Genomic DNA, 19,064 nt, shown 5'->3' with positions numbered 1-19,064 from the left:
CCCAGAAATTTACTAGACAAAAAAGATATCATCTATTATCCATCAAGATTGAGATTTATCAAAAATATCACAATTCAATTTGTCACTTTATCAATCAATGTTGGTCATCTATCAATTAAAGGATAAAAAAATCTGGATGAAATTAAAATTCAAGTTTTAAAATAATAAAATAAAAATAAAAAAAAGATCAAATTTCCCAAAACAGCATCACAATGTTCAAACAATACACATAAAAAAAATAATTCATAATTCACCTGAAGAAGTGAAACTGTTTTTTATCCACTTGGCCTCCCGAACAGTCACTGGGAGTCGGAGGAAAGTAACCGTGACAGACCGCTTTATTTGTTTGGAGTGACAATAAATCTCTTGCGCTTTGGCTTTTTTCAATCCGGGGTGGGGGGGGGCAGAAAGAAGCAAAGAGAGTACCACTTAATATTTACTTGCTGGTTTAAGTGTACTACAGTTAACTGTCTCCCAGTCCGGTTTTAAAAAGGAAGGATGAGGCAAAGATCACTTAATATATGAACATATTCTTTTAAAAAAATGGAGAGCAGAACAGTGACAGGCAGGGGGGGCCCGCCCCACCAGAATATCAATAGAGAAAACACTCTCATTTCTAAAAGCTTTCAGAAATAGGAGGTATGTGGCGCTTACTGCATGCTGGAAGGTTTTTGCACCTTCAGCCTCTTTGAAATCTTTTTCAAAAAAAGGCACAATCAACAGACACAGACTACATCTCAATGGCATGAAGACTCTTCCCGTCCCCCTTTGGTTTGTCCTTTTTTGTTTTCTTTTTCTTTCTCTTCAAAATAGGCTTTGATCTTTTCAATAAACCATCCCTCCCAACTCTTACATCATTTACGTCTCTCACTGTTGACATTCATCTATAGAAGAACACACTTCCTTTTAGTTTTGGTCTCGGGGGGTTCCAGCGCTGCCAGTATGGCCTCGTCAAACACATTCTTAAGTCCTCGCTGTTGGAAGAGGAAGAGGAGAGGAATAAGGTATGAGAGAAGAAAATGCAACGGTCCATTTTACCGACTATGTTGTCGAAGTGTGGTGGAAATGTGGCCCGTACCTGTGTGAGTGCAGAGCACTCCACATATTTAACAGCCCTGAGCTCACGCGCCAGCTTCTCGCCGCTCTCGGGGAAGAGGGGGCGCTGCTTGTTCTTCGCCAGCTTCTCGATCGTATTGCTGTCTTCCCGCAGGTCTACTTGTGTGCCCACCAACAGGAACGGTGTGCTTGGGCAGTGGTGGGAAATCTCAGGGACCCACTAGAAATAACAAAAGACAGACATAAAGGTTTGATTTTGTGCTGCAACTAATCTAATCATCTGATTTAAGTACAATAGAGAAACTTTTACTGTTTGTAGCTTTTTCAAACATGAGATATTTTAATTTTTTCTTCAAAGTGAGAGTTGACTGAATGGGGTTTGGACTGTTGCCTTCTCAGCGAAAAGAGAAGATAATAATAAAAATGCCAATAATTAGCCATCTCCAGAGCAGATCTTATGAATTGGTATTGGGGCAGGTTGACATACGGGCACGTGTGCTCTCTTAAATCTGTTTCAAAGTATGTATGAGGCGGCTTCAGCTGCCATTCTGTAACACCGCCGGATAACTGTGTGACCATCACAACAAACCAGTCATTACAGATATCAGCTTAACTGAGTTCATCCAGGAGCTTCAGCATATAATTTACAAATATATACATAAGTATATAAACATGTTTAAATATCTTACATTTATCTAGTCAAATCAATAAAAGTATTGTAAAATCAATTCATTAGTAAAGTGCCGTTCCATTCTATTTTAGACTATTCAGACATTTAAGAACTCTGATTCTGATTATGAAACAATAACAATTGTGTCGACCACATTGCAACAGCACTCCCCTACAGTAGCAGCTTCCATCTGTGTCTGAGGAGTTCATCCGGCCTCCAGACTCCCCAGACACCAAAGTAATGGGATGTCACGGCATCTGTGGGAAGGAAGCCCAGACCATAAAGACCCCACCTAATGGGGCCCAAAGGTTCTACAGCTAAAGGCCCAATACCAGACGCTAAAGGGAGGACTTCATACAATTTTTACTAAATAATTCATTCACGAATGGTACAACAAGATAAGAATGAAGTTTCTCAATGTAAAATATCCAAGAATTCGGGGATTTCATCATCTACAGCACATTTTAACAATAAAGGACTCAGAGAATGTGAGGAAATCTCCGTACACAATGGAAAAGGCTACGAAAAAAACCTGGTCTTCAGGCCACCGAGATGAAAAGATTGCCACATTCTCACGAATTACAGCAACATTAAAAGAGTCTGGCGATAAACTGGCCTGCCTGTGCATGAAAACATGTGGGGCATCAAGAACATGCAAAAGTCTACATGAATGGAAAAGAATTTACTTTTAAAACTACAACTCCCAGACAGCCACACAGCGAACAACAAGAGGAGTCTAAAAGCTAGTTAAATTTAAAACTACAGACATCTTTCCAAAACACAATAACAGTTGATATGTTCTATAGTTATAAATCAAATATAGGTTGTTTTCTAATAGCTTGGACTGGGACGACACTCGGGACACAACCAACACAGGTGGCTCCGATCAATGTTCTGTGCAAAACAACATTTGAAGACTGACCTTCTCTTTGACGTTTTCAAACGATGAGGGGGAGACGACAGAGAAACATACAAGGAACACGTCTGTCTGCGGGTAGCTGAGAGGACGCAGCCTGTCATAATCCTCCTGACCTGAGAGCAGCAGCCAAAAAGACGAACAAGGAAGTCCTCTATTAGCCTTGGAGGAACAGAATTATGGCAGAAGACGAGAGACTTTCAAAGACGTTTACCTGCTGTGTCAAAGAGGCCGAGTGTGTAGGGCTCTCCTCCTATCATCACCGTCACGGCATAGTTGTCAAACACCTGTGAGCACATAAAAATTAAGATAAGTTGAGAAAGCTGAGTCTGAGTGCTCTGCATTTCAGCCATGAAGAAATGTCAGAGGGAAAAAGTGGCAATAAATGTGTTTAGAACGTGACTCAGTGTTTATTAAAATCTGCTTACAGTAGGAACATATTCTGAGGGGAACTTGTTGGTTGTGTAGGAGATCAGTAAGCAGGTCTTTCCTACCGCACCGTCTCCTACTACTACACATTTTATAGTCTGCATCTATAAAGAAAAACAGAAAATAGGAAAAGGTGAGAACAAAAATAATGCACGAGACAGACAGCCAGACAGACTGAGAGAGGAAGTGGCACAGGAGCAATCTTAGAACTGCTTCTCTCAAAGCGTACGGGTGTCACGCATGGCTTCAGACATAAAACACGCTGACAAATGGGTGCAAAGAAACCGTGACGGAGAAATATGATAACGATCGTGTCCTTTTCTGAATAACCTGCAGATTATTTTAGTGACTAATCGACTTTTTTTGTCGTTTGATATTGAAAACGAACCCTGCAGGATTTGTCTCCCCTGTTATAATCTTAGTGTCACAGACAGTAAAGAAAAGCAGCAATTTGTCACTTTTAAGAAGCTTAAAACCAGCTAACATTTGACATTTATTCTGTAAAAGTAACTAAAAACCATCCAAACATTGGAATAATTATTCCTTAGATCGGCTTATAAATCGATATTAATCATTGCTCTAATATATTTGTTAAGGGGAAAGTGTAGAACGTAGCAGAAAATTCACTCAATCACTAACACTTTCTACCATTTTGTTCTGCATATGTCAGCTTTTTCCAAAAGGAAAATGCTGTAGTTTTTCAACTACTTTATCAATTCACTACAAAGAGCTGAAACTCTATGTCAACCATACATGAAAATAGCATTTTAATTGTGCTTTTAGAGAGCAAAACAATAAAGATAAAGACAATCAAAATCTGCCTTGTTAAGACCTGCAACAACACTGAAAAGCTCCCTTCAAGCTATTTCTTTTAAGATTAAAACAGCACCAGGAACACCTGCTTTAGGTCTTGGGGGTGAATTTGAAAGTCTCAGCAAAGCAGAGATAATAATAATAATAATAATAATAATAACAAACTGCAATTTGACAGAAACATTAAAGATAAGCAGCTTGAACAGATTTAAGGTACTTCAGCGTGGATTTTTTTATCTGCGGAGTAACTTAGTCTCGAAATGAACTATTATAGAAATTTCTGGGATAACTACTTCACTAAATGTATTTGAATGCTTTAGCTACCTTACAAAATAACATGTTTCAACAACAAAACGTCACAAAAGAAGTCATATAACATTCAGCTATAGATTAAGCTACCCAACAGTTAACAAGTACGTCTAAAATATACTCAATACTCAGTTGGTTAACCGTTTATTAATTACTTTGTGGGGTTTTTTAACAAACCACCAATGGACTAATGAAGAAAACATTAATATAATTTTCATTACAGAAATGAATGCGTAAGGAAAGTGAGTTGTAGTCGGTTCAAAATTAGCAGATCAACTGCAAAGCTTAAAGTCTCCATAATATTAATGGTCAAATAATACTAATCTTACATTATACACTACAGTTACAGTGGTTTTATGTCTACAGTGTGTAACTTTTACCACTTCAACTACATGTTTTTAGATGATTTTTATATCTCTAAAACGGTTTCAGGGTGCAAACCTCATTCAAGTGGAAGAAGTAAGAAAAAAAACTACCATCGGTCTCTTCAGACTTGTTATTACATGTGTGAACAAATTATTTCTAATGACAGTTACTTCCGCATAAGTTACATACCAAAAGATCTTTCCTTTTTTTTTTCTTTAAAGAGATTCAATGTCATTTTGAAGCGGATACTGTGCAGCACTTCCGCTAAACGACTAATTCTTCGGAAAAACTGTGAACTAAAAGTTAAAGCTGCCGAAAGTTAAAGCCAAAAATAACTGAAATGTAAAAGTTATAAACAACACAAAACGGACATCTTCTACTTGGGATGAGTCCAGCTTTGCGGAGATGATGATGGAGAGGGGAGACTTTAGCTGTTTTTCTACTAAATAAACGCTTTGGTTAACTTTTAAACTAATCTGAAGCTCAGATCACAGCGACGAACAAGAAAATGTGAGCACTTCCAACTATGATAACTGTCAATCATGAAGACTACATGTGAACCAATACTAAATTAAGCATAATCGATTGAAAACTTGCGGATTATAAAACCAACAAACAAGCAAACATCTCTGTAAACATTTAATATTTGTTGGACACTCTAATACGTACGTCCCATAGAGTAATTCATTACAAAGAGTTTGAAACGGTTTTTTTTTTCAAGCTCTACTTACCGTTTTTCTTCCGACAGGTTAGGCGTTGGTTACATCCGGGTTTGAGAATCCGATTACTTTGTGCGCAGCCGCATATCCAACCAGCCTCAGAACGAGAAGATCAGAAACACTGCCCCCTGCTGGACAGACGATATCTATCTATCTATCTATCTATCTATCTATCTATCTATCTATCTATCTATCTATCTATCTATCTATCTATCTATCTATAAACTTTATACTTTAAAACTCAGAATGGTTGAAATGTATGTTCCTGTATGACAGACGAGAACTAACAAGCTATAATAATAATAATGGTGATTTAGGTACTATATTTACATTTAAAATTCGGATTTGAGTGAGTTAAAGAGTGTTTCTGTTCTCTTTAAATGTTCAATGTAACAGTATGAGCCAGCATGTATGACCATGACACTGAGGCAGAGACATTGAAATAATTAATTATCAATTACAGTATTTACAACAATGCCTGATAGATACAGCACCTTCTTTAATAGACTGATTTTTGATTAAATAAGTAAAACTATATTAATCAGATGCAGGTGTACTGAAAACCACAGGAGTGCTAATTACAAAGGTAAAAATACGAATGTCTTGAAAAAAATCCATCCATCCATCCATTCAAAACGGAAAGCTTTGTTTTCAAGTGAACTAGGTTTGATTAATATATATATATATATATATATGCAAAAAGTGCTGCTGGGGAACAATGAGAGCACATTAGCGTCGATGAGTGCTAAACAGATAACATTATAGTTCATCATGTATGTGTAATGTCTTTAGTGTGTTACTGTGAGATGATATATCTTTATATTATCTCTTTATATGATTATTTATGTTGTTTTAGGAGGCAAATGGAATTGTTTATAGATTAGTATTTTATGATTAATGTGAAGGCCTCCCGGGAAATACTATTATTTTGACGAATTAAACGGAAGTAGCAGTTGTTAGCTTTGATGCTAGCTCGATAGCGATGTTGCTTCCCTTTGTCAGTGGATTGACTTCCGTTTTTATGTTAGGTCCAGAGGTTTCTGGAATTTACTGACAGTTCAGAATCGGACCTACAATTAGCACTGATAAACAATAGAAGTAGAGTCGTGTTTTCCTGCGGGAGATAGCGAAAGATCCTGCCTTTCAGCCTGAACTGAGTGTTGGTCCGTTACTTTGTCTCATCGACTGTTTACCTTGTTAGCTGGCTAGCATCAGCCAGCTGAGTTAAATCTCCCAGCATGTTTCGCTACTTGAATGACGGCGATGACGACCCCTACATGATGTGAGTACTGGCATTTAGCACGCTTTGTCTCACTCGCTTCTCCCTTTGCTTTGTGAGGGGTTGAAAACTGCATATTGGCGTGCGCAATTTAGACATCTTCTGTGTGCTTTAAGCAAGCACCTTTCGTTATTCTAGCCAGCTGTGGTGGGGGCCTTCAGAGGTCCACCATATTGGATAGACACAAAAAGCTTAGTGTCCAACAAGATTAGATTAATGCACCTGTAGCAGCAATAGCCGGTCAACGCTACTCGTATACCTTACTGTTGTTTCGTAAATAATTACCATAGCTATGTGAGATTTTAATGTTTGCACATTTTTAGCCTTTCCTTGTTCAGCCTGTTCACATGATACAGGGTTTGAAGATAGAAACAGCTTTACGTCGTCCTTACATGTGCCAAATAGCTGAGAGACTGAATTACAAGCCAGAAGAAGATCTGCTTTATGCGGTCTTGCCCATTTCTTAAACATAAATTAATTGTTATCGGTAATATTTCGAGTCTTATTGGGCCTTTTCTGGGACCGGGTATACAATAGAAACTTGATTTGGGGATATTTATTTAATCATTTGTTTTCCTTTACATAATTTGATTTGTGTGTACTGAAAATGTGATGGAAGTTGTAAAACTTTTAATTTGTGTGCATTCTTTTGAAATAGTTATTTCCCCCTCCACCAAACCAACAAACTAGGAGATAATTAGGAAAATAACTAAATAATAGCATCAGATTAAGGTATTTTAGCAGCCTTAAACCTGAGGATGTTTTACATTAACAAGTAATATGAATGAACATTGAATTTACATTTGACTCATTGACTAACCAGCACCAAACAAGAGCAAGTATAATGAAAAGGTTTTAGTGAATAAGTTGATTAGAGAAGAGTTTCTTGGTGCAGTGTAGCCCCCTCCTCTCCTGCGAGTGTGTTCTCAGTTAAAAAAAAAATTAGCGTTGTTGTCAAATAATTTTCACAAGCTTGAGATATAATTTTTATTATTTTATAATGGACTTAGACAAAGTGCTTCTGTCACCTGTCATTGTTAAAGAACCAGGCTGTTAAGACCTTGGGGCTCTGAAACTGGGTTTGTAGTGTCAAGTTCAGCTTCAGATGTCACATCCTCTGCTTGATGAATATGATAAGGTTTCTTCTCTTTGTTATTTTCAGCTTGCCTTCACCTATGTGAGTATACTTTGCACAGCAGCACTCGGCCCGTTCATGTGAGGGGAGGGATGAACAAAGAAATCACACCATGTTTCTGGTTCCTTTCAGGGACCCATTTGCAGCTCACAGGCAACAGATGAGGAGTATGTTTGGACCATTTGGCATGGATCCGTTTTCTCTCGCGCCCCAGATTCAGCAACACCATACACCACGCAGACAGGTAACATGCTACTGAATTGATGGATATTAGGTTTGATGCCCACAGTAGTTAACTTATATAATTTTGTATATATCTGAATTCACGGTGTTCATGTTTTGTCCCCTAGGCTGGTGCACTCGCTCCATTTGGTATGATGGGAATGGTGAGTAGCGGATCCTGTTACGTCTTTCATTAACTGCCCAAAATGAATTGGTGTCTAAAAGTTTATCAGTTTAATATATTGCCAGTACATAGATTCCAGAGTGTCAGGTTGTAAACTGTATTATATGTAAAGCATTGTACAGGTATTCTGTTTAGTTATTAGATGTCCCACATTTCTGATATCAGACTCCAGTATCATTATGTTGGTTGGGATTGCCTGAGTTCATATGTATGTAGACAGTAGAGCAGATGAGTTCATAGTGTACAGTTGATTTATTAGAGGAATAACCATCAACATCTGTGGGCTGATCAACAACAGTTGTGGCCATTTAAATATATGCTTGCATATTATTTACACGATTTGCCTTTAAAAGTGTGTCTTTTAGTAATCTTTTAGCCCAGGAAAACTGTTGACTTTATAATATTTAACCATGATTATGTTAGAAGTAACAGAATGTCTTAATTTTTTCTCTTTCTTTGTTATCTGTGTCACTTATTGATCATGCTGCAGTCAAGTCAGTGGCTACACCTAGAATTTAATCAAATTAGCTGGCCCTAAATTTGGTGGAACCGGTTGAATATTGGTTGAAAGGGCTTTATTCTGTGCCTGTAGTAATGACCATAGGACATAGCTCCGGTATGTTCAAAAAGGACTACATCGAGCAACAAAAGTATGACGTTTCCATCAGGAAGTACGTGTGCACGCACAGTTAAATGAGCCTCGGTATAAATGCAGTTCCAGCTCGACTTGACCAGTTAATTGGACTACTCTCCGTCGTCCCAGTACACATTGACAGGAGCAAAATCAATTTATTAAGTCTGTGCGCTGCTGTTACACTAAGGACTGTGTAAGAAAATGTACACGACACTCTGCAGTTGCTAACTTTCTCTGTGGTCGATCATCACACATGTAAACACAGTTACTCAAATGATGTTGGTAGAAGAAGATTGATTTTATTAGAGCAGAGCAACAGACTGGAAATGCTTTAAGCCACCGCCAGTTGACACTGAGTCTTAATGGGCTGGTTTTCAGTCACAATTTCTGACACATTTAGCTGTGGGCAAACACAGGATATATATATCTGTTTTCATGCAATGTTTCAGCGAATGTGAACTTCAAAGATCTTCTTAATGTTAACAGGGTGGAGGGTTCATGGATATGTTTGGCATGATGGGAGAAATGATGGAAAACATGGTGAGCTGTTCTGTCAACCATTTACAAAACATACAGAAAGTACTTACCACCGTGAATGAAAAGCTTTGCATCGGAAGAACTCCATCCCACCGTCTATTTACTTTTATTTATTTTCTTTTATTATTTTGGTTTTCCCTCTTGTAGGAAAGAATGTCCGGCTCGCCAAACTGTCAGACATTTTCCTCCTCAACGGTGATCTCTTATTCTTCTTCAGACGTTGGGGCTCCAAAGGTTTATCAGCAAACCAGTGCAACAAGGCATGGCCCTGGAGGGGTAGGAATAATTTAAAGTTGTTAAAAAGTTAAGATTGCAGATATGAAGTGCAGATAGTGCAACATTAGTGGGCCTGACTGAACACTGGGCCTTGATGGTTTGTTAATCCTGGAATGACCGTGACCTTCTTGCCCCATTAACACATGAAATCACCAGAGCCTGTCACAACAAAATGGAAAGCATGTACAGTATAAATAAGGATAAAAATGCTTATTTAGTAAACTGCGTTGCCGGTCGCTTCTCTCGTCAGATCCGTGAAACCCGGCAGTCGCTGAGGGACAGCGAGAGTGGCTTAGAGCGTCTTGCCATTGGCCATCACATTGGGGATCGTGCACACATATTTGAGCGCTCACGAAACCGCCGCACCGGAGACCGCGAGGAACGGCAAGACTTCATTAACCTTGACGAGAGTGAGTCGCGCCGAAAGTTTTATGACATCGGCTGATCTTTGGATGTTAAAGGAAATATCTTGGAAGACCAACTTTAAAGGAACTGGAACAACACTGTTTCAAACTAACTTCTTGTTATCTAAGCACCTGACCTTTTGTGCCTGCTAGGTGAAGGTCCAGCGTTTGATGAGGAGTGGAGGAGGGAGGCCGTAAGATATGTTCCCCCAAATGCCCGTGCACTTGACTATGGCCAAGATCGACGCGCAGGAGGTCAGCAGCTGGCTCTCACTGCTCCTCCCAGCTCAACACCCCCACCTCATCGACACGAGTCGCCCAGACACCGTCAGCCCCACACTCGTCCACGTTATGACTGGTGAGAAGGTAAGACAAACTTATTGCTCTTCTTATATATATTACGTTGTTTTTTTCAACTCAATTCAAGAACCATGCTGGGGTTTTTTTTGCAATACACCTTAAATTAAGGTTTGCTTCCTGTCGTTAAATATCAAAATAGAAGAAATTGATGTTTTTGGGGTTTTTTAGGGGATTTTTAGGGTTGAACAAGATGCAAAAGCGTAGCCTAAACAGTGTTTGTTTTTCAGGTTTTAATGTAAAAAAGAGTTAATCCTGCGTTTGTTTTTTTTCCTTCTACTTTTTTTTCCTTCCTTCCTGTACTCGAAACATAACCGCATAAGTAGGGACATGATGAGTTATCCTGACTGTACGATGAGGAGCAATCTTTAACACTATAAACGGCTACTGTTGGACTTGCGGTGTGATCTAAGGCCACCATTTTAAATTGACTCCCATGACTGATGTTGGGTTAAACGGACTCCAGAGTTGTTCAATAAGATCTCCTTTGAACCCATAATCGGTATAAAGTTAATATTATCTGTCTTTTGTAATCTGATGTCATGAATCTCCTTGGCTCTAGACAGGTGTCTGTCCTACTTGGCGAGCAGATGGAAGGAGTTGAAGGAGCACCTCCCCGATGCTGTGAAACACGCTGAAGACGGAAGTTGATGATTGCCACAGCTGCCCGTCATTAATGTTTGATATGACTGGACTGTCTAAAACATAAGCAACATATTACACACACACACACACACACACACACACACACACACACACACACACACATGCACAACAAAACAAAACAAAACATCACACACTTGATAGTTGCATCTACAGTTCAACCTCTTTACTGTTACACAGAGATATACAGACGCCCTTGTGTAAACACGGGTGTAACTACACTCACTTTATATATATATATATGTATACTCATTCTTAAAACTTGACATGTGTTTTTGCCCGCTGCACTTAAGAGCTGCAGTATACAGTACTTCTACTGTACAGTCCATTTTATGTTTGTGAGGACACTAGTGTGTCAGTGAATTGAATTGTATACTGTTAACTAATTAATCTAACTGAATAAAAGTTCATTAAACATTGTTAGATAATTGAAAATGTGTCTGTGGTGTTTGAATGCATGTCTTGAATTATGATGGTTTGAATTGCAAATGGCGTCATTGTGGAGGTTCATGAATATTTCCACCTATATATTGATTTTTAAAGAATAAATCGGTTGTATTGACGGTTGTTTGCAAGTTGATGTTGTATAAATCTGCAGCTGAGCTGGTGTTGTTGAACAGATGTCATTATTCCTACTTTATCCTCCTGTACTGATGCTGCTGGCTGCCGTGTCTGCAGGTCATGTGATGTGCTAGTGGAGCAGCCAATGAAAAACTTCCTATTTTCTGACAAATCACTGCCATAATGGGGTCTCAAGCTGCCTCTGGCTGTGTGCTCTGTATCTTTAATTAACATCCATGACTATTTTTAAATGCGCCCCCCCGGCAGCCGATGCTCCTGGCACCTGTCTTCATGTCTCCTTTCATCCCCATCATTTCATCTCCAACGTTTGCTGAGAAGGCGACTCATTTGGTGTTGTCTTTGCTGTGATCTATCCTCCAGTGGTTTCTTTATGGTGCTATGCTGTCATCCACATCCTAAAGTATAGAGACATCTGTTTCCTTTTTTAACCAAAAGAGCAGCGTATGGAAAACAGAACTGTCTGAATTAGACAGCAATCACAAAATAGCTTTTTATGTGAGCATTTTGCGAGGACAGTATTTTCACATCTCACTGGGCTATAGTTGTGAGTTGGATCAATAACATAATTGTGTTTTCATGAAGAAGATGATGGTAACTTACAGGGCAGTTTAGAATAGGTTATTTTCCAGCATCCTCACTGATGCAAAAATCCACACAGCTCCAGCTACTCCATCCCATCCTTCTTTTCTCTCCCTGTTTCGTTCCCTCCCCTGCTCCCTCCATCTTCCAATGACTCACATGCTCCCCCTCCCCCCTCGTGTCATACGTTTTCATCACTTCTCCCACCTCCTCTTCCCTCTACCTCTCCCTCTTGTTCGCCCACATAGACTCACTCTCTCCACCAGGCTTCAGACACGGCAGGTAATGTTAAAAAAGATGGATCTACTCTTCATTCCCTCCATCCCTCTAAGCCTCCTCCTCCTCCTCACCCTTCTCATCATCTCACTGTCTTCTGTCTCATCTCTTCATTGCTCCACATTCTCAGTCACCGGTTGAGACAGCACAGAAATTGAACTGGCTTGTGGTCTGGAACAGGTTGACAGTAGATTTTTAAATAGGTATGCAATATCAGCTTTTGATTAATGCTTCAATTTCTTATTCTGTGTGTGTGTGTGTGTTAGAGAGCCTCTTTTCCACAGCTTTCCATCCATAAGGCTGCGTCACTATAGTCACAGCATGTGTTTAAGCGAGGAAGAGAGTGCAAAGTCCTTGTGATTAAAGCGAATTTGACTGTATGACTGTCAACTGCAGCAAAACCCATTTTGATTACTGCTTTTAATACAGTGTTTTAGGGATCATTTTCACATACAGCTGCATCTTTCTGCACCACTTCTTCATTCACATCCTTCTGTAATCAGATTTGAATAAGTGCCAGAATTTATGTATGAGCCCTGAGCCACAATCTGCTGTAAAAATTGTGAAATGAGGCTAATGTTCTCTTGTTTTTTTTAAAAAGGATGTCTATAGAGAATATTGTTGCCCGGGAAATCCTGGACTCCAGGGGAAACCCCACCGTGGAAGTAGATCTGCATACAGGCAAAGGTAAAAAACAAACAAATACATTCAAACCTCCCCCTCTTGCCGTCATCTCATCTGACCTTCTCTCTTCCTCATCTACTTTTCACCCTTTACACATACCTCCTCCTCCCCCACTGACCCATCCTCTATGTCTAATCCAGGTCTGTTCAGGGCAGCTGTGCCCAGTGGTGCCTCAACTGGCATCTATGAGGCTCTGGAGCTCCGAGATGGAGACAAGACTCGCTACAAGGGCAAAGGTGACTACTTATACAATGTATTCACTCACTCACACAAGTATGCTTCGTACTCCACTTTTCCCATATTTGTTCAATAAAATGGACACTGTCTCTTCATACGTCTTTCTGTCCTGCTGTCTAAGGTGTGACCAAGGCTGTTGCTCACATTAATGACACCCTCGGACCGGCACTCATCCAATCTGTGAGTACAACATGGTAAAGAACAGGTGGAGGAGCATGAAAAATCAGTTTACTGTGTAGGTGACATTTTGCTTTCCTTCCAGGGAATTAGTGTGCTAGAGCAGGAGAAACTGGACAACATGATGATTGAAATGGACGGCACCGAAAACAAATGTAAGCCAACATTTCATTGTACACTGACGTGCTTCTACCCTACCAACGTTATCTATATGTTTAGTCACTGCTTCTGTGATTAATCCTCCCAGCCAAGTTTGGGGCCAATTCTATTCTTGGAGTATCACTGGCCATATGCAAAGCTGGCGCAGCAGAGAAAGGTGTCCCCCTGTACCGTCACATTGCTGATCTGGCAGGAAACGGAGAGCTAGTCCTCCCAGTTCCTGTGAGTTTTGGTTTCTAAATGTCTGAAAATGCAACGTCCAAACAGAAGCACACAAAAATAAATGTATCTCTCTTATCTGCCCCCTTTATTTGATAGGCTTTTAATGTGATCAACGGGGGCTCTCATGCTGGTAACAGACTGGCTATGCAGGAATTCATGGTTCTTCCTGTGGGTGCCGAGTCTTTCCGCGATGCCCTACGTATGGGTGCGGAGCTCTACCAGACCCTGAGAAGCGTCATCAAGGAGAAGTATGGTCAGGATGCTACAAATGTGGGGGATGAAGGAGGGTTTGCCCCCAATATACAGGAGAACAGTGAGGGTAAGTTCCACAATCCTTCGAAAATGCCCCCTTTCTCCTTCTTTCTGATAACCTGCCATGTTAGCCTACATCCTCCTGTTGTTTCCTGGCAGCCCTGGAGCTGATCAAGACGGCCATAGAGAAAGCGGGTTTCACAGATAAAGTGGTGATAGGGATGGATGTTGCCGCCTCAGAGTTTTTCAGTGAGGGAAAATATGACCTGGACTTCAAGTCTCCACCCAATGCTGCCCGTAATATTAGTGCTGACGAGCTGGCCAGCATCTACCAGGGCTTCATAAACAACTATCCAGGTGTGTATTGTTATGCATGTGAGGATATGTCCGTGCATGAAATTGCTTCCTTATCACGTCTCGGCAATATGTTTTTATGAAGCATTTTAAGAGGGGGATCTTATTGATTTCTGCAGAAACATTAGGCCACCATCCCTGGAAACAAACCGTCAGTGTTACTGCGTCACTGTTCTCAGAAAACAGATGAACCAGTCTAATTTTATTTCTACCACTGGCACATTTTGGTTCTCAGCTTACAGATATAGAGAGCTGATGGAGAGAAAAACAGAGCCTGGAAAGGCTTAGTCTTTCCTCCTGACAGTTAGGTCTCTAAAAAATGTTTCAATAATGTGCGATTGCATAATTTACAAGCAGGGAGGCTTGTTGCTCTGTCAGTTGTGTGTTTACTCCTTTTGGGGCAAGTGTTCATGTATTTATAATGTGTGTGGAGACTTTGGGATCATTTCTAGTATTGTTAGTGAAAGCAAGTTCTAATATTTGATTTTTGCTGCAAAATGACTTTCCCTCCTTTCATTTCTTTCCTTCAGTGGTGTCTATCGAAGATCCTTTTGATCAGGACGACTGGCCTGCTTGGTCACAGTTCACAGCCTCAGTGGGCATCCAGGTTAGAGATGATCTGGGAATTCTGGCATGTTACCCTTCAATGTGAAGAGTGCACCTTACTGTGCTAGCCTAAATATCAGCCTGCAGCCACCAGGTCATTCTGTGAGTCTTTTACAGTCATTCACGGGTTTTTATCTACCTGTGTTCATAGGACTCTCCTGCACACCCAGGTAGTGAAGCAACTGTTCCTTTAACCATGAATATACAAACTGTGCTTCCAGCTATATACCTAGAAGAATCAGTGCATTTGGTATCTTTTTGTATGATTTTCCTTGTTTGTGCAAGGAATTGATCTCTTGACTTTGTGGATCTTTGTCTTGTCTTAGCCACATTGTTGTTTATGCAGCACTATGCAAATTCCTAGACCTAACCTAACTGAGCCTGCTCAAATAGATATTGAGAACTTGAGAAAGTGCCGCATCACAGAGAACTAGAAGCAAGTAAAAATAGATGAGGGATTTGACTTTAACTCAAAATAGCTGTTGATGTGGCAAAATAAATAATACAGCAGAAGACTGTTCTGGAGACTGGGGGCAGCAGCTGACGAGGCTCTGTCACCGCTGGTTTTTAGGTGGGATCAAGGGACTGCAAGTGCAATAACGACTTTGTTATTATTATAACCTTTATTTAACTAGGTTTAAGATCTCTTTTGCAAGAGAGACCTGGCCAAGAACGACTTAAGCGACCTAGTAGTAGAAAGAGGGTTTAACATAATGTACGGTACCGTGGAGATAAACCAGAGGATGTCTAGTGTTAGAAACAATGAACACAGCAGAAACACAGCGTTACTGCCCATGACTAACAACATGCACTTTGGGTTTTCTGTGACATTTCTGTATGTGTTGCTTAGGTGGTTGGAGATGATCTGACTGTCACAAACCCACGCAGGATACAACGAGCCGTGGAGGACAAGGCCTGCAACTGTCTGCTCCTCAAAGTCAACCAGATTGGATCTGTCACAGAGGCCATCAAAGCGTAATGTTGATGTTTTTCAAATTTCACACAGAAACTTGGACAGATATGCACAAACGTGCCTGCAGTTTGAGAGAGAACATGGTGTTTATGCTTTTTCGCTCCGTTTATGCCCCTCAGGTGTAAACTGGCCCAGGAGAATGGCTGGGGTGTGATGGTGAGCCACCGCTCAGGGGAAACAGAGGACACTTTTATAGCTGACCTGGTGGTTGGTCTTTGCACTGGACAGGTAACACACACACAACCGCACAAGAAATGTTTTTCATTCTCTTTTTCTATATATTTCATTATATATTTATTTGCACCGTATTACTTGTACGGTAGGTTGCCAGTAGGTTGTCGTACACAGTGCATAAATGGGACAACATTAGAATAATAAATGCGCCAACATCTCAGTGCAGTAGTCCAGTCTGGGATCATAAGAATGGAAAACACTAATACTTTATGAAGAGATGCAGTTGTTGAACATGTGTATGGTAATATGATAACTTACATAATGTAGATTTGAAGCCTTAAAATCTACATCAGTCCATAACAACAAAAACTAAGTAACATAAGTTATCTTATTAAGAAAAACAAACAGCACCCTCATACTAATGGTTGTTGATGATTATATACAATACATAAAGCTTGTCTCTGTGTAATTTGAATAATTTTGGTGTGGTAGCTATTAATTAGTATAAAAGTCTTTACACAAAATCTCACAGGAAAGTGTCATTTTCAAAATTTTTCAAACAATTTAAAAAAAGGGAAAATCAAAATAAAATCTTTATTGCTGTTTTAACACTGTGCGTCAGCAATAAAACTGCCAATAACTGACATAAAAAATCTTTTTAATCTGTTTGTGTCCCATCAGATCAAGACTGGAGCTCCCTGCCGATCTGAACGTCTGGCTAAATACAACCAGCTCATGAGGTGGGTTTCTACTGCATATACAGCATATTTGTATCTTTTAAAGTTATTTATTCCTTTTTTTGTATTTCCCTTCTTTTCTACTCCTTCCATTTTCCATCTTTCTGCACTGCATTGCTTTTCTATTTTCATCCCCACCTCCTCTTCCTCTCAGGATTGAGGAAGAATTAGGTGACCAGGCCCGCTTTGCTGGGCATAACTTCCGCAATCCCAGCGCCCTTTGAGTGCCAATGGCAGTGGTGCACAAGAAAGCACTCATAAATATGGTGTATAAGATTTCCCTGAACAGATAAATGGTTTTACTGTCATACCTTTCCCGGTGAAGCTCAAAACACACAGATGTACACTTAGATAAGTCTGAAAATAAATAATATGCACAGAGTATTCATTGTAGCTGTAATCAGTCTAACACCTCTGCAAGTGAAGGCATGCATCTCCTGGTTGGTTTGTATGACTCTCCCTTTCCTGTCTCCTATTCACTAAGTGTGAAAAAGCTTTTATCTTTTGTGCCCTGTCGTTTTGTCTCCCTCGTGTTGCTGCACAAGTGCGTCTGTTATTTTGTTGAAGGTTAAGCTCAATAAAGAGATGACTACATGTTAACTCTGTTCTTGTTGTACTTTTTAAAGGAAGTGTCGGGCACTGCAGGGGTGAAACATTTAAGGTACAGGGGTCAAGAATTTGATTTGAGAGTTCCTGCAGGTGGAAAACTGAAGAAATTAAATCAATGTTGTTGTTGCTAGCAGCCTGTTACAAATACACACAATTTGTTCTAATTTCTTTAGTTGCATCTATATAACCCAACAATATATAAACAGAGCTATTAGCTGAAAACTTGGCATATCTCAGCATGGTGTGCAGTGTGTCCTTAAACATTTGAGGAAACTGGACAAGTGGAGAACAAAAGAAGAAGTGTCAGGCCTAAAAAAAAACTATCTACAGCAGATGAATAATATCTGAAAGTGATGGCCTTATGAAAGAGGGAAAAATCCAGCAAAGAGCTGACACAGGACCTGAGAGATGCACCTGGACCTTCTGTTGATCTATCTACTGTTCACCGAAGCCTCATTAGAAATGGTCTCCATGAAGGATGGCTGTCAAGAAGTCAGTCTTCAAGAAGGGAAACATTTAGCTATGGCAAATGACACAAGAAGTGAACAGAAAATCAGTAGCAACAGGTCTTATGGAGGGATGAATCCTCCCAAGGATCCTGTGGGATAATCTTGACAGAGAACAGAACAAAAGGCAGCCACCATCCAAAGAAGAGCTTTTTAAATGTACTGCAAGAGGCCTGGAGAACTATTCCTGAAGACTACTTAAAGAAATTACAAGAAATATTGTCTAAGACGGTTCAAGCTGTGTTGACGCATAAAGGTGGTGCTCATACCAAATACTGACTTTCAAGCTCAACAAATCACTGCACAAATTTCTCGTCCGAGAACAAAAAAACCTAAAGAAAAGAGGGGCGGCCGAGACTTTTCCGGTGTATTGTATATTTCTATAGATAGCGTATAAACACTCCATTCGTGAAATTTCTCGGTCTCATCGCATATTTCCTCGGGCTCACACCTGTCCCTGACAACAGCACGTCAGCAGCGGCTGTAACGATGCACGAGCAGTCCTCACTCGGAACCGAGCAGCAGAGGGCGCGCGAGCAGTGCTCGGTTCCTGTCGTGCCAGGGTTGCTGGTGACGATGATGGAGGAAGGCTGGGGCCGCGCAGGCGCACCGCGCAAAGTCTCCAGTCAGGTTGCCATGGTTACCACACAATAGGAGACGGGACAGGGGGGCTGAGCGAAGGGGAGAGGAGTGAACGACAGGAGCAGGGAGGAGGAGGAGGTCTGCAGAGCCGCTTGACTGGACACACCGCTGCAAGCTTTTCTCAGACAGACAGACAGACAGACAGTCATTGAGCTGCCGGACAGACACACAACAAGATTATTTAATGGTGTTAATTGTTTAATTATTCCTAACGAGTTGGGGTCTTCTTTGTTAAGTCACTGACAATGACGCTCATTAAAATTCTCTTTAAAAATCGTGTTCTCTCTTGAATCCACCTCTCAGGCTGTTAGACAAATTCAATCAGG

At 40.3% G+C, this 19,064-nt stretch overlaps 3 protein-coding genes across 5 annotated transcripts; 2 read left to right on the top strand and 1 right to left on the bottom strand.

Moving 5' to 3' along the window:
• Window positions 1-390: 390 nt before the first annotated feature.
• On the bottom strand, window positions 391-5,381 carry cdc42l (cell division cycle 42, like). Its single transcript, XM_072394014.1, has 6 exons — window positions 5,291-5,381; window positions 3,071-3,175; window positions 2,857-2,929; window positions 2,649-2,758; window positions 1,079-1,276; window positions 391-974 (listed from the first exon to the last, which is right to left on the bottom strand). Exons 2-6 carry the CDS (start codon window positions 3,173-3,175, stop codon window positions 885-887), a joined length of 576 nt encoding a protein of 191 aa, XP_072250115.1. The 5' UTR covers window positions 5,291-5,381; the 3' UTR covers window positions 391-884.
• An 865-nt stretch (window positions 5,382-6,246) lies between these two features.
• Window positions 6,247-11,052, top strand: mlf2 (myeloid leukemia factor 2). Of its 2 annotated transcripts, none has more exons than XM_072394013.1 (9): window positions 6,247-6,560; window positions 7,720-7,734; window positions 7,825-7,936; window positions 8,043-8,078; window positions 9,219-9,272; window positions 9,417-9,545; window positions 9,796-9,955; window positions 10,103-10,315; window positions 10,869-11,052. In XM_072394013.1, the coding sequence occupies exons 1-8, from the start codon at window positions 6,517-6,519 to the stop codon at window positions 10,309-10,311; spliced, it is 759 nt and encodes a 252-aa protein (XP_072250114.1). In that variant the 5' UTR covers window positions 6,247-6,516; the 3' UTR covers window positions 10,312-10,315; window positions 10,869-11,052. The 2 variants fall into 2 exon arrangements, with proteins under 2 accessions (XP_072250114.1, XP_072250113.1); XM_072394012.1 differs by having other exon boundaries at window positions 6,248-6,560; window positions 10,873-11,052.
• Window positions 11,053-12,306: 1,254 nt separating this feature from the next.
• On the top strand, window positions 12,307-17,575 carry LOC140316252 (gamma-enolase-like). 2 transcript variants are annotated; one of them, XM_072394009.1, is made up of 13 exons: window positions 12,307-12,412; window positions 13,008-13,093; window positions 13,231-13,326; window positions 13,449-13,507; window positions 13,590-13,659; window positions 13,752-13,885; window positions 13,982-14,204; window positions 14,297-14,494; window positions 15,022-15,098; window positions 15,948-16,072; window positions 16,190-16,298; window positions 16,926-16,984; window positions 17,136-17,575. In XM_072394009.1, the coding sequence occupies exons 2-13, from the start codon at window positions 13,009-13,011 to the stop codon at window positions 17,203-17,205; spliced, it is 1,305 nt and encodes a 434-aa protein (XP_072250110.1). In that variant the 5' UTR covers window positions 12,307-12,412; window position 13,008; the 3' UTR covers window positions 17,206-17,575. The 2 variants fall into 2 exon arrangements, with proteins under 2 accessions (XP_072250110.1, XP_072250111.1); XM_072394010.1 differs by lacking the exon at window positions 12,307-12,412 and adding an exon at window positions 12,520-12,609.
• The last annotated feature ends 1,489 nt before the right edge of the window (window positions 17,576-19,064 follow it).

This window comes from Leuresthes tenuis, unplaced genomic scaffold (assembly GCF_036924035.1).
Source record: "Leuresthes tenuis unplaced genomic scaffold, fLeuTen1.0.hap1 SCAF_10, whole genome shotgun sequence".
Lineage (NCBI taxonomy): Eukaryota > Metazoa > Chordata > Actinopteri > Atheriniformes > Atherinopsidae > Leuresthes > Leuresthes tenuis.
Note: the sequence above shows the minus strand (reverse complement) of the source record. Positions and strands in the feature narration are given on the sequence as shown.